This window comes from Sus scrofa, chromosome 4 (assembly GCF_054392235.1).
Source record: "Sus scrofa isolate SSC_HxYL_T2T_F1_AM1 chromosome 4, Sscrofa_HxYL_maternal_Yorkshire_Landrace_v2.0, whole genome shotgun sequence".
NCBI classification, from domain to species: domain Eukaryota; kingdom Metazoa; phylum Chordata; class Mammalia; order Artiodactyla; family Suidae; genus Sus; species Sus scrofa.
In genome coordinates this window covers 106,264,496-106,278,606 of record NC_139386.1, presented here as the reverse complement: position 1 = coordinate 106,278,606, position 14,111 = coordinate 106,264,496, and the positions used below count along the sequence as shown (strand labels likewise).

The 14,111-nt window shown below is 51.0% G+C and overlaps 2 protein-coding genes and 1 long non-coding RNA gene across 11 annotated transcripts in view; 2 read left to right on the top strand and 1 right to left on the bottom strand.

The window, feature by feature from the left end:
- Window positions 1–6,050, top strand: part of LOC146404160 (NBPF family member NBPF6-like) — a 41,860-nt gene extending 35,810 nt beyond the window's left edge. For all 5 annotated transcript variants that reach the window (XM_085023385.1, XM_085023389.1, XM_085023390.1 and 2 more), the window contains 3 exons: window positions 626–853; window positions 2,258–2,463; window positions 4,750–6,050. In XM_085023385.1, coding sequence (XP_084879511.1) covers window positions 626–853; window positions 2,258–2,454 — 425 coding nt within the window. In that variant the 3' untranslated portion in view covers window positions 2,455–2,463; window positions 4,750–6,050. The remainder of the gene's footprint in view (window positions 1–625; window positions 854–2,257; window positions 2,464–4,749) is intronic.
- On the bottom strand, window positions 355–9,509 carry LOC146404159 (uncharacterized). The gene is made up of 2 exons (XR_014844314.1): window positions 9,325–9,509; window positions 355–2,373 (listed from the first exon to the last, which is right to left on the bottom strand). It is a non-coding gene; the product is annotated as an uncharacterized LOC146404159 (long non-coding RNA).
- The window catches only part of LOC146404158 (NBPF family member NBPF6-like), a 41,823-nt gene continuing 36,786 nt past the window's right edge, over window positions 9,075–14,111 (top strand). For all 5 annotated transcript variants that reach the window (XM_085023379.1, XM_085023382.1, XM_085023380.1 and 2 more), the window contains exons 1-2: window positions 9,075–9,474; window positions 10,462–10,679. The gene's annotated coding sequence lies outside the window, so the exon portion shown is untranslated. The remainder of the gene's footprint in view (window positions 9,475–10,461; window positions 10,680–14,111) is intronic.

Here is a 14,111-nt window from a genome sequence, read left to right as displayed (position 1 = left end):
CTGCAACCCTTCTGTGCCTTAGCTCGTATCAGGACTCCGGCCTGTACTACACTATTTATACTTGCTAGGACCTTGGCCCTTAGCCGACCCCATGTGGGAACAGAACATACATGTGTGGGGAGGCAGAAGAGCTGCCAACACTTATGAAGAAGGACGTTGAGAAGGCTCCAGAATTGGGGTGTTCTCTTGCTTTGTCCATGTCCTATCGTTGTCCAACTCCCTTTTCTACCAGTACCCGCAGGCTCGAGGCCATACTTCTTCCCCTGGTCTTTTAGTCTTGTGGGCAGACACCAACAACTCTTTCTCCCTCAGGCCTTCTCATTAGGCTGAGGGACTGAGGTATGAGTCAGAGAATAATAGGTGTGACTTTATTGCAAATCAAACCCTCTCGGGTCATGTGGGCAGCTTATTGTCTCAGGGACATCACAGCCTGGCCCCTGGCCTCTCCGCATCCCCAGGCATAGCCATAAAGATGGCATCTCCTTCCCGTACATGATGGCTGCCTGTGTTGTCTGGGTCACTGTGTGGATTCTCTGTTAGGCTGGGTCATCACAAATGGGTGTTCATGGAGGGCTTAGCAAAGGAAACCTTGGATGGGTGCTACTGAACCTGTTATTCTTTTCAGGTGACACCTGGGGGGATTGTCACAAAGTGCCTTTGAGTTTTGGAAGGCCAGAGATGCAAAGTTCACAAGCTCAGCTGCAGACAAGCACCCAGGTGGCCAATGATCTGCAGCTGCCCCTCAGCCAGCATTTAGATCGTGGTGATGGCAAAGCCAGGCTCCGCCTTTCCTCCAACATCCAGGGCTTTACTGCCAACACTGATACTGGGAACCAAGGGCCACTCTTCCGAGGTAAGAGAGAAGAGGGGAATAGGGAGTTCAGGCCAAGGAGATGGGCGACAGAGTTGTGTGTTTTTCCCCCTCTTTTGAAAATAAAGAGCCACCTTCATCGGGAAGTGTACCAGTCGGTCTGTTTGATAACACCTCATTTATCTCAACCTCTTTACTCTTATCCATAGCTGTCAGTTTTTTTCTCATCAGGATTCACTTCTCGGATTTTTTAACGTTCCTCAATCTGATTTTTTCAACCCCTCACCTCCATGTCGATGGGCATGTGCCACCCTTACCCTCCAGGAGTCTCAACCTCTCCAGCTGGAGCCTCGGGTGCCGGCGGCTTGTCCCTTAGGCGTTGGCCTCACCTGAGAATGAGGAGGGACCCGGGTTCTCAGGTGGAGGTGAGATGAGAAGGAGCAGCACGGAGCAGCCTGGAGAGGCTCCTCGAAAGTGCTCAGGGAGTGTGGGGAAGCGTAGCCCTGACAGGTGCCATTAGGTCCTGGGGTAGCTAGTTGTCTTCTCTTCACTCCTGCCTCTCTTTTTCTTGGCCTTGGCCTCCCACATTCCCAGCCAAGTCCCAAGCTCTCTGGCTGAGTCACTCTTTCTCCTGCTCACTTTCCTCGGAGGCCTGAGCATCAGTCCCGGCTTCACAGAAGATTTTGCAACAATGCATACTTTCCATGCCCTTGACTTTCATACTCCTCGATTCCTCCCCCATATGTCTTAGTTCATGCTACCCACCAGACCTTCTCTCTCTCCTTCTTCTTGTTTCCGTTCTTTGTTTCAAATTCAACTCATCAGGAGGCTGTTAGAATGAACCGTCAGCAGCCTCATTGGTTTAATGTCCATGCACACTTTGTGGATGTTTTCATTGATCAGCACACCTTCTATACCTCGTGGGGACTGAGTGTGTCTAAACAATATGTGTACGGGATGTGTGTATATGTGGGTGTGTGTATCTATATACATATGCCCTATGATATGTATTGATGCACATTTAACATTGTTTCCAGGTTTAGCCTTCCCCAGGGCTTTTCTGTCCTGAGCTTTTCCTTCACCTGTGACTTTGCTTGGTCTCTACACTCTCATCCCGCCAAATAAGTACAACCCGCGTGTGGCATGGTTTCCTTGTCTTGGTCTTTTCTCCCTGGGAACGTTTTGTTTTTCTCAACGTTATTGTTCTCGACACCTTTTGGGCATTTGGGAGCATGTCTGCCTCATGGTAGTCTCACTAGTATCAGGAGTATCAACAGAAGGAAAGAAGTACCAAATGTCTCCAGTGGCTTCCCTCACCACGCACTTCCCGATGGCCCTTCATGTCCCTGGACACTGTCTTTACCGGAGGTCCCTGGGGGTGGAGGAGGGAGTCACAGGAAGATCATGAGTAACGATGGATCCTGTTGGCTGTGGTTTTCTCTTCAGAGCTGGGTCTGGATGCTTCCATCGGAATGAAGACCCCTCCCAAGCTGGAGGGTGAGGGCTCAGCTGCCAGCAGGCAGGAGTGTCACGTGTGTCACCGCCTTCATGCCTTAAGTTTCCTGAAAGAGAAGATTATCCAAAGAAAACTGCAGTTCAGCAAGTGGAGACTGGCCTGCAGATTCCCTGGCCTCCTTGCTTAGGCTACCGAGGTAATCACCTCTCAGGCTCCTCCATGCCCTTTCTCCTTATGCACCACAGCTCAGTCTCCCACTAGGTTTTCGCTTCCTCCTTTGTGGACTCCACAGCTCTGGCTCCCTCTGCGTGGTCTTTCCTGCTTTCCAGGGGCTGCCACCCTGCCAGGTCCTTGCCTCTCAGTCTTTTGTTTGCCTCTGACTCTGCCGTGCCCCTGCGACTGCTCGCCTGATGTTCCCTCTGTCCTACTTTTAGCCCCAGGAAAGCCTGATCCTGTGGTCTTTTCATCCCAACAGCATCTCTAAGGCTGCTGAATACATGGTGCTTTGCGGGAAATCACACACGCAGTTGGCTTCCTCAGCTTCCTTTCCCTCCCCCTCCAACTCCACTGCCTCTTGCATCCAGGACCACGGTCTTAACGACTCACTTGCATGTGGCTTTCCTTTGGCAACGTGGACCTAGGAAAACCCTTCATGCTCAACTTTTTGCATGAGGAAGGGCTGAAAGTGAGAAAAAGGGTCCTGCTTACAAAAGTTGCATAAGAACCGCGTCATAGGTGGGAATGCTAGGCAGGCTGGAGTCAGGTCCCCTCAGTGCCAGGTGGGCAGTCCTGTGAGGGACACACTGGAGCTGGCATTCGGTGCAGGACAGTAGATGGCGCCCTCCTGGCACGCTGGCCAAACCAAGATGTAGACACCCGGTCGTCACAGTGCTCAGGACATGAGGGGAGCAGGCATTCAGACCTCCTGCCCTTTGACTCACCTGCTCCTGCCACACGTGCAGTAAAATTCCAGAACATGACCTGAGTGGGCATCTGAGACCAGGGAATCTAGGAGAGCGTTGTAGTGAATGAACTTTGGACCAAGCTTATGACGACTCAGGGAGAGACAAAGAATACAGGATGAACCTTGCTTCAGACAAACCCAATTGAGAAGGCAGATGGTTTCCATGAGAGTGTCAGAAGGATGACCGGAAACTCTGTGGGGCCAGGGAGAAAGAAGTTCTCGGTGGAAGGGATGGAAAGAAGCAAAAGGAGTGGTGTGAAGTAGTCTAGCCCTAGTAAGTAACTCTAAATCATGTAATTCCAGATAGAAACTGGGTGAGCCTGGATCTAACATGGGTGCGCACACCAAGCCATTGAAATTCTCCCTTCAGGTGAGGTTTGCTTAGCAGGGTTTTTTAAAGCTCTGTGAATAAACATTTAAGGATTCAAAGCACGACGGATCTGGTAGGATGTCAGTAACCAGGATGGCAGGGTCCACTTGTGACTTCTTTATAGAAAAGCAGAATATCAGCCAGTGATGGACTTAGCCTTCTCTCCACAGAACTATTTGTGCAGCTTGGAAAAGAGAAAAGAGAAAGAGGCAGATAGATGCGCTGGATATACAAGCTCTGTGTTTGGATCCAAGTTTCTCACGGTGTTTAGAGTACCAGATACAGTACACAAAAGAACATGACTTAGAAGCTCAGAGAAACTCCCTTCTTTCTGTAGCTCTGCTGAAGCAGCGCTTCTCTGTAAAGACTTCTTCCTGTCCAGGAGGTTGACCAAACCGCCCCTAGTGCCTGTAGACCTCTCCGGATGGGAGCCTTTCCTCTCTCTTCCTCCAAATGGGTGGGAAGGGCCTGTGGCCTGGCTTCTAGGGTCCGTGTTGTCCATAACAGGCCACCTGAGCTCAGCTACTCCTCAGCTCCTTGGCAGCATAGGTCCTCATCTATGAAAGGTGGAAGGAGAATCGGAGACATTCTGAAGCCCCAGTGGGTCTCCCATTGCAGGGCGCTCCCTGTAGCTGCCTCTCCTCCTCAGAGGACAGGGGCATAGAGGTAGGACAGGGTGTGTTTCTCTACCAAGGACCCTCTGCTCTGGAGCGCAATTTGTTTCGGAATGTGTGAGAGGGATGCTAAGCACATCCATCCCTGGAACGGTGAGAAGGCCATCCTTCAGTGCAGAGGAAGGGGCCTCAAGAGTGCAGTGGCTGCGGAGGACTGGGTGGGGGCACCTGGCTAAGGCTCCGCAGCAGGTCTGAGCTGGGTTATCAGCAAGCAGTGGTGGGGTGAGGACAGGGGTCCCTAGATTCTGCCCCAGAGGCTGGATGAACTTCTAAGGCATGGCTCTCACGTTCCCCTCCAGCCAGCCTGTGGCTCTGCCTTCAGCTCCTCGTGTCAGCAGGAGCCCAGCCTGCTCCTGGCCTCAGTCACCATGTGGCCATCCCTGCAGGCTCAGCTCTCAGCAGGACCCTGCAAAGACTCTCACTGATTTTTCTTCTGTCCTCTCTCACCTCCTCTCCTCTCTCTGTGTTTCACAGGTATCTGTTACTTCCAGAACGAAGAAGAGTTATTGCCCAACCCCAAGAAACCACAGCAGAAAAGATTCCTTTTCCACCTGATGAGAAAGACCTACAACAGCCAATCAAGTTGAAGCCCCAAAGGAACACTGGAGGGATCGTCTCCTGAGAATCAGCATCTCAACCATCACCTCCTCCACCCACCGTTTTTACTCCAAAAGACTGATCTCATGAGAGAAATCGCAGTCCTCGGCCTCCTCCCAGTCTTGGGTGTGATCAGTCGATGAGGAGACCAGGGCCCAGATGGACTACAGTTTGGAGCGACCTTCACCCTTGCTCCTGTCCACATTCATCCTCCTCACACAGGCATCAGGAGCCGCTGGCAGAAGGCCCCATGTCCACCTGGACATTCTTTGTCAGCACACGGGCTGTGGTCGGAGCAGACGCCCTTAACTGTGCAGTGTTCTTGCCGAAAGTGTTCCGCCTGAGTGTCTTCATGAGGTAGTTATCAGACAGCTGCAGAATGTAGGCCAGTGGCCCAGACACCTGGCCTGTCTGTCTTCAAACAGTCCATGTCTCCACAAAGAAGACAACCAAGAGGAGAAGAGAGATTTGGGGTTCCGAAGGACTAAGAAGTTTATGTGACTATAATTCTTGAGTCCTTTTGAACCCCAAACGTCTCCTCACCTTTTGTGATTGTCTTTGACTGTGGGGACATTGACTGGTTTGCAGAGGACAAGTCTGCTCACAAGTCTGGCTCACAAGTCTGCATCCTTCAGTTGTCTGATGATTTCCTCCTGATGCAATTCAGGGGAAAGCTTTCGCCAAGAGCACCACCTAGTGCCTGCTGTGTGCTTCCTAGCACAGCCCCGCAGGAGGCTGAGAGTGTCCGCACTGCCTGCCACCACTCTTGTCATTCGAGCATTGGACGCTTTGTTCTGGAGGGCCCTGTGAGATCTGTCCATTGGAAAGACCTGTTTTTCTCTCTCTGATCAGTCATTTGCTTAGTGGTGTATGAATTAGAGGCCATGAACTTTCTTCTTCTGTGATGCTGTTTCTCCGACAAGTTGCCATGCCTTATCAATCCCCGATCGATGATTCCTGATATGTGTCCATTACCATATTTGTTTGTATGTTGGAAACTTTCTGATTTAGTCATTCTGTAGACTTGTATTGCTGGCATTGTGCTGTGGAATATGCAGTCCCTACCCTTTCATTTCATGAAAAGCTTTCTTGAATTTCACTGTGGTTTCTACATTTTTCAAATTTTTCCTAAAATAAAAATATTATAATAAAAATTAAATTATCAGTTATCCTACAAACATTGTATCTATTTTTTTTCTTCCTTTTTATTTATTTTTTTTTCTTTTGGAGCTGCATGTGTGGCATATGAATTTTCCCAGGCTTGGGGTCCAACCAGAACTACAGCTGCCAGCCTACACCACAGCCACAGTAATGCGGGACCCCAGCCACATCTGTGACCTACACCACAGCTCATGGCAATGCTGGATCCCAGACCCACTGAACAGGGCCAGGGAGCGAACCCCCATCCTCATGCCTACTGGTTGGATTTGTTCCCCTAGTGCCAAAATGGAAACTCCTTCCATTATTGTTTTAAGTTAGTTTCTTTTCCTGGGATCCAAATACAACCCACAAAGTAATCAGGTGGATATGTGTTGAAGTTACTTACACACCCATATATACATATGCTGCCCCTCTGCTCCTTCCTACCTCTGTCCCTCCCCCTTCCCTCCCTCCCATCCTTCCTTCTCTCCTTCCTTTCTCTCTCATCCTCACTCCCTCTCAGTCAAATTCTTCTTGGTTTCCTCCTGTCCTCCTCCTTTTTTTTGGTCATTCATTTCGTGAAGATACTGCGTTTTGGTTCTGTATCTTTCCCACAGTCTAAACTGTGTACCTGAGTATACAGAAAAAAAATACTTCTGTCCTCCATACTTCATCTCTGGTGGCAGAATGTACAGCAGTGTTATAATAGAAAAAACTGCCAGCCATGTAGGTACCTTAAAATTTTCTTGTAGCCATGCTTAAAACCAAAACCTATCAACCCACAATACTACAAATATGCTCTTCCACATAGCAAATTAGTACTACACACGAAATATTCTACCAAAGTTTTAAAGTTCTGTTTAGTAGGAAAATATTTCACCTGTCTTCAGTTTTTCAGGTTACACTGACAGGAATCATCAATCACATACACTTAAGAGCCAGTTCCTGAGACCTACTAGCCCCATTCTGCGTATGCCATAGCCACATGAGTCTAATGGCCACTGTTTTGCACCTGGCAGATGTAGAGATGATGACATTCATGTTTGATACACTGGCGAGACTCTCTCAAACGGGGTGTGTGCTCTCTGATCAGGAGGCACGTCGGGTCCTGGGGGTTTTTCTGTGATATTTGCAGCCCTTTGACATCAGGGCCTGGATCCAGCAACTGATGATGTGGAGCAAAATGGTGACATTCCATGGTGCTACAGTCTCACCTGGAACACTTGCCTAAAGAGAAACTTCCCGAAATCCTAAACACTCTTGAGTTACGTAGGGGGACCATCTGTAAAGAAGTCGGCAGCTTAATGAGCCAACTGCCAAGCCCCTTCTCTGGTCACCAATTAGCTTCTTTTATTTCTGTATCTTCCCCTGTGTGACTAGGAACTCAAAGTTGGACACACACGGAAGTATTCCAATCCATTGCCCTATCTTCCTTACCGATACTCCAATCATCCTCCCTTTCATCGGTGAATGTGACTCTCAGCTGGTTCCTTCACCCTTTGGATAAGATCCTAACAGTCTTTGAGCCCTTTCCTGATAGCAGTGTAACAAGGTGCTCCTGTGTCCTCTTGAGTATTTCCTGCCCCTGACTTGGACTCAGTCATTTCTCAAAGATGCTCTGGGTTCCTTTCGTGCAAAACACGATTCCCAGGTCAACTTGTGGAACCTAGAGCTACTCATTGGAATTGGTTTCTCTCTAGGCCTTTCCCGTGGAAGGAGCTAGGAAACACATTTTCATAATTGTATGGACTCGTGTATTGACATATATTCCCAAGCATGCACCATTCACGTTCAGAACAACAGGCTTGTTATGGAAGTTTACATGCCTTCTGAATCGGGTTTCTCTGATACCCGCTTTTCTGTTGTTAAGGACACTGGGAGTAAGGGGAACACAGTATCCCACAGTCTCCTTTGCCTTTTCCCACATTACAGGGACAAAAGCCTAAAGAGATACCAACAATGCCACTAACAACACAATAGAGGAGAGCAGTTTGGGGCTTTGACAGTGTCTTGGGGAACAGGGACACGCTTGTGTTTTAGTTGCTTTACCACAGGTATAGCTCTTGCCCATCTGGTTGTTTCGCAAAAGAGACAAGCATGTTCCCTTGTTACACGATGTTTTCAAAGTCTAGAGGCCTGTATTTAACAATTTAATTTCATAGTGATTTTTTCTTTAATGTAGGAGTTCCCATTGTGATTCAGCAGTAATGAACACAAGTGGTATCCAAAGGATTCAGGTTCACTCCCTGGCTCCACTCAGTGGGCTGATGTTCCTGGGTGCTGGTGAGTTGAGGTGTAGGTGGCAGAGGTGGCTGGGATCTGGTGATGATGTGGCTGTGGAGTATGATGGCAGCTGTTACCACAATTTGACTCCCAGCATGGGAAGTTCCATAAGTGGCCCTCCAAAGAAAACCAAAACCAACCGACCAACAAACAAAAGTAGTCTGGACGGGCCAACCAGAAGCTGTAGGCAGTCATCCAGCCTCAGCAGGACTATCTCAGCCCCTCACATGACCATTTACTCACAGGGACAACCTTGCAAGTACTAGAGTCCTGGTGAAACCCCCTTTTGGTTCAGTCTCTGCTGTTAAGCCCTGGGACACAGGGGGACCTGACTACAGGTGGCACTGGCTCCACTGCTGCAGCCCAGGCCGGTTCCAGGACAGCGACCAGCAGAGCTGCCTGGGTCCAGCCTGGAAGCCGCGAGCTTCCCCCGCCCACCCTGCCTCCCTGGTCCCCTCAGTCTTCCTGGCTCATCCAGGAGGCTGGGGTCTGGGACCCCGACTCCAGACAGGACCTGGAGCCTGGGGATGCCCTTGCCCACGCAGCCTGCCTCTCTCAGGTGTCAGTTCGCCTTGGGGACTGAGGCCATGCTGCGCTGTAAAAGACGCCGCCCAAAGGGCCAGGTCCCACGCAGAGTCGCCCTCGGACCCCTGCATTCAGAGTCCAGAGGGCGCAGCATGACACGAGCGCACCGCCAGGGGTCGCCCCTCCCGCCGCTGAGCCAGGCCGCGCGCAGCCCCGCGGGCGCAGGCCCCGCCTCCCGCCAGGCGTGCTTCCTCAGCCGCCCGCCCGCCGCGCGCTTCCTCAGCCGCCCGCCCGCCGCGCGCTTCCTCAGCCGCCCGCCCGCCGCGCGCTTCCTCAGCCGCCCGCCCGCCGCGCGCTTCCTCAGCCGCCCGCCCGCCGCGCGCTTCCTCAGCCGCCCGCCCGCCGCGCGCTTCCTCAGCCGCCCGCCCGCCGCGCGCTTCCTCAGCCGCCCGCGACGTCAGGAGGCCCCGACTCGCCTGCCCGCGGCCTCCCTTTGGTTTGTACCTCCTCACGGAGGCGATGAAATCCGTTTGGGGTCAGCGACAGGGCAGCGCTTTCGGGCCTCCCGCAAGTCCACCTCCTCTGCCGGCGTCTGTCGAGTGTTCTGCGCTGAAGGAGCTTTTCCTGCCAGAAAACCAAGTTCCTGTCCTCTTTGTAAGTGTCCCTCATGGCGCTGCCCTGGCAGCTCTGAGCATCCGGAGAAGCGCCCTTGGGACTTCCCGGGATGTCTTCTCCCTGGGACCGCGGGGCCAAGGGTCGAGGGGCAGGGCACTGAGGGCTTCCCTGGGTGACACAGATTTGGAACCGAAGCGGCCTCCGTGTGCCCACAGGTGGCAGCGCGAGCACCCAGGCGGCTGGCGCCCTGCGGGGTGTGAGCAGGGGACTGAGTTTCTTCTGGGCTTTTCCCTCCCTCAGCGTCCTCCTCCTGTTCAGCTTTCCGGGTTCAGCAGGTCCTCGCCCACCCGGGTGCCCAAGACGGAGGCGGCCGCTGGGTCTGGGTGGGGAGCTCAGTGTGTGGTGGCACGGGGTGCCTTCTAGATGTTTCCAGGGGCAGGAGGCTTCTAGGGTTCAGGGGCCCGCTTTGAAGGCCTTGGACAGCGTCCCTTGCTGAGTTGGGTGAAGCCAAAGGGAGATGCGCAGGGCAGAGGGGCAAATGGCTGCGTTCAGGCCCAGAGGCTGGGCGGCCCGCAGAGCAGGGGCTTCCTGGGAGGCGAGGAGCAGGCGGCCAGGGCCATGGGCCCCTGGTGGGGGCGCGGTGGGGGGGGAATGGGGTGTCCCTCACTGGGGTCGGTGCCCACAGGGCCCCAGCGTCCAGCCTGAGCGTATCCAGTGTGTGGGGTCTGGATGAGTTTTCAGCAGAGGAGGGAGGGGCTGGGCGGCGGGTTCTCAGAGCCTGGCAGCAGCATAAGATCGTGTCATCCTGCTCTGTGGGTCCAGTAGGGAGCCTGACTGTTCATTGGTGAAGGCTGGTGTCCAAGCCCCCATGGCACTTGGAAGTTCTAGTCCTGCTTGAACTCATTTTCAGGCTTGTGGTTGTCAGCATTTCCCAGAGCCTCCTGAGCTGCGTTTATGGTTGGGGCAGCGACCCTGTCCTGGAGCTCTCAGGGCCTGTCCTCACTGTCCTCTGCTCTGTGCACACAGGGGGGCATATGTGGAATGTCGTCCTCCTGGAGAGTCACCGGGTCAGGCTGTGCCGGGGTTTCCACCCCCGGTCACCACATGGCCCTGGTCTCTGTGCACTTTCTGGCGCGCCCAGTCCACCTTGGCTTAGCTGACTCTTCATCTGGATTCCGGGGAACTGCCAGGCGGCCAGAGGCTGAGGGCACAAGCATGGGAATCATCCACTGGTCAGCCTCCAGGTGGGTGCACGGCAACGTTCAGTAGCAGCTCCCCAATTACAGGATGCCACCAACACTTTGATTTCACAGTGTTTTTTTTTTTTTTTTTAATTAAGGCTATTACTTCTTAGAAGAGTTGAGATGTATGGGTTGCCTCAGAGGATAGTAGAGTTCTCTCACAGCTGTGCTCTGTTCTCCCTCACAGGATTTCTTCCTTCTTTGGATCTTGCCCGAGGATGGTACAGAGGAGGGGGCTATCCCATGGACAGGAAAGGGATGTTCCCCCAATGAGGCTTATCCATCCCCCTCTAGATGCACTGAACCCTGGGATTTCTCCACAGGGTGTAGAGTCGAATGCACAGTTTGTGGTAGAGGAGGACTGTGTTTGTGCTTCTCCCCGACAACTCATGGTCAATCTCAGACCATTTGGATATATTCAGTAGTTTGGGTAAACTCTTGGGGGGCATTTCGTAGATGCATTTTCTGAGAAGGGAAACCTTCTTGTTCCCCTTCTTAGTGGCTTTGGCGGGGTAGGGGGAAGCTATATTCCTTTCATGCGCCAGACTGAATTGTCACCCATCAGGGTTTCAGTAGTTCAAGGCCCTAATCAACCCACCAAGGCCACTTTCTTTCAGCTCAGTCCCAGTCCCCATGTTACTGTGGGAAGGAGTGTCCCCCAGTCACTCTCTCCTGCAGAAACTCCACCAGAGATCTGGGACTCAGGGAACCTGTGTGGCCAGGTGACGGCCTCTCCCAGCCCAACGAGAACGCAAGTACCTGGTATCTCCCCTGGCTTCCCCTACTTTACTTTCTCTTCTGTGATACTCAGGGCAGTGCTCCCAACTCACACAAGGTACCATCTAGCGCTGTGTCCCCTTCTTAGCAACTAAGGCGCAGGAGCATTTTGTACCCAGAAGAGGTGAAGACCTGGGGAGGGTCAACTTTCTGGGGTCTGTTTTGGAGCAACAGAGTGAGGTTCCTGAGAGAAGGTCTGTGAGTCGTTGCCCCTCCTTGGGTCCCTGGGTTGGAGCAGAAACATCTGCTGTCTCTTCCTGGCTCCCCAGGCAGATCATGAGCTTGGGGTCAGTGTTTCCTCAGAGCCATCGCACAAAAGCCAGGCCTTCCAATTGGGCCACTTTGTGGTCATGCTCTCCCTTCCTTTGCAGGAGCCTTTGGGGACTAGAAACAACCAAGGGTGTCCTGCTTTTAAAGAGGCATGTTGAGTCATCAAGGACCGGTTTATAGCACAGACCACAAAGGAATATCCTTTCAGCCTTTTGGAAGGGAGCTGTGGGGTCTGCAGTCCCCAACCTAGAGTCATGCCAAAAATGTCCTTAGTACTAGTATGTTGCTTTTAAAATACAAGGTTTGTGGGGTTTTGTGGTTTTTTAGTTTTTATTTTTGAAGTATAGTCGATGTACAGAATGATAAAAAGATTTGCAATATACAGAATCACAATTTGAAAACCATATTCCATTGATACTTATAAAATATTGGATATATTCTCCATGTCGTACAATAAATGTTTGTCCCTTACTTTATACATAATAGTTTCTAGGTCTTAATCTGTCTCCCTGTATTGCCCCCGCCCCCTTCCCTCTCCTCACTGGTAACCACTAGTTGATTCTGTGTATCTGGGAGTCTCATTCTTTTTTCTTATATGCAGTAGTTTGTTGTTGATATTTTTCAGTTCCACGTATTACTGATATCACACAGTATTTGTCTGTCTGAGTTAGGTTATGTAGCATAATACCCCCTGTGTCCATCCATGCTGTTGCCAATGGCACAGGTCATTGTGTTTTATGGCTGAGCAGTATGCCATTGTGTATGTATACCTCCTGTTTGTTATCCATTCATCTGTGGATGGACACTTAGGTTGCTTTGATAACTTGGCTATTGTAAATAAAGCTGCCAGGAGCCCTGGGATGTGAGTATCTTTGTGAAAGGGTGGTTTTGGTGTATTTTGGATGCCTCCCCACCAGTAGAATTGCTGGTCTTCTGGTAGCTCAGTTTGTAGTATTTGTAGAAACCGCAAAAATGATTGCCACGGTGGCTACATCAACTTCTCTTCACTTCAGCGTTGTAAAAGTGTTCCCTTTTCTCCACATCCTTGCCAGCATTTGTTCTTTGTGTTCTTTCTGCTGACAGCCATTCTGACAGGTGTGAGTTGATACCTCTGGTGCTTTTAATTTGCCTTGCCCTAATGATGAGTGATGTTGAGCCTTTTTTCCATGTGCTTGTGAGGCCATGTGCTTGTCCTCTCTGGAAGAATGTCGGTTGAGGTCTTGTGCCAAGTTTGAATTGGGTTGTTTTTCTATTGGTCTTGAGTTGTGGGAGCTGTGTATATATTTTGGCTGTTGCTCAGTTGACCCTCATTGATCAAGTTGTAAGGTTTTCCTTGTTTGACATTTTCCACCCTGGTTGTGGCTTTGTTCTTTATTTTTTAGGAACCTCTTTTCAGGATCTCGAGAGTGATTTTCCGGTTGTGATTTTTAAAAGGGGGTGCCACACAAATACAGAGTAATAGAAGCTGGATTGATTCTCCCCCTGGGAAACAACAAAACCAAACAACAGCCATAAACTGGAAAAAATCGATGAAGCAAAGATTTTTCAGGAAACTGGGCATCAGGCAATAAAGGTAGTGAGTGATCCCTGAGAGATGAAAATCAGACTGGTGAGCCCCACCGTTGCTCCAGTGTACCACCTGGAGAGAGTTTGCAATGCAGGCAGGGGAGGGGAAACTGAAAGGAAGGCCTGTGGGCCTCACTGAGTTGCTCCTCATCCTCGTCTTCCCTCACGTCCAGTGGAACCCATTGGTGTCTGCTGCTGTTGCTCTACCTGTAGACACGCAGGCTGAGCTGGGAGGAGTCCTCTTTAAACTTCCTTCAGTAAGGAATGGGGGTGCTCGCTTTGTATCCACCCAAGGCAGTTAGCACAGTGCTGTACCCCCAGGGGCTCCGTAAATGCATCCCTGGACCTCCACACATGTAGACTCCAAGTTATCTAGATGAGCAGAGATGTTGGATTTTATAGCACATGATCGGAGAGAGGAGTGAACCAAGGGTTGGTAGGGCATTCTGTTTCTAAGAGAACTGAGGACACGTCAACCACTTCAAAGCTGGGATTGTACTGCCAGACCCTTGTGTGTCCTCCTTGCAAACTTGAATGGTGCTTTGCCCCTTTTTCACTTTAGAAAAAGGATCTGAAATTTAAGGATAAAAGACCAAGTTCTACAATTCTAGGAATATGGCTGATATTTAAATTCTTTTTAAAGAGGCGAGAGGATTTGACTGTGGGAGTCATTTAAGTTGTCGGAGAGAAAGCTGATCACCCCTGATCATCATGACAAGGATGAACATCTAAGGCTTATGAAACTTGCGTCTTCATGTCTCCACTGACCAGGACATCACAGTCGAGACAGATGTTAGCAGTTTCCTGGGCAGACCTTGATGG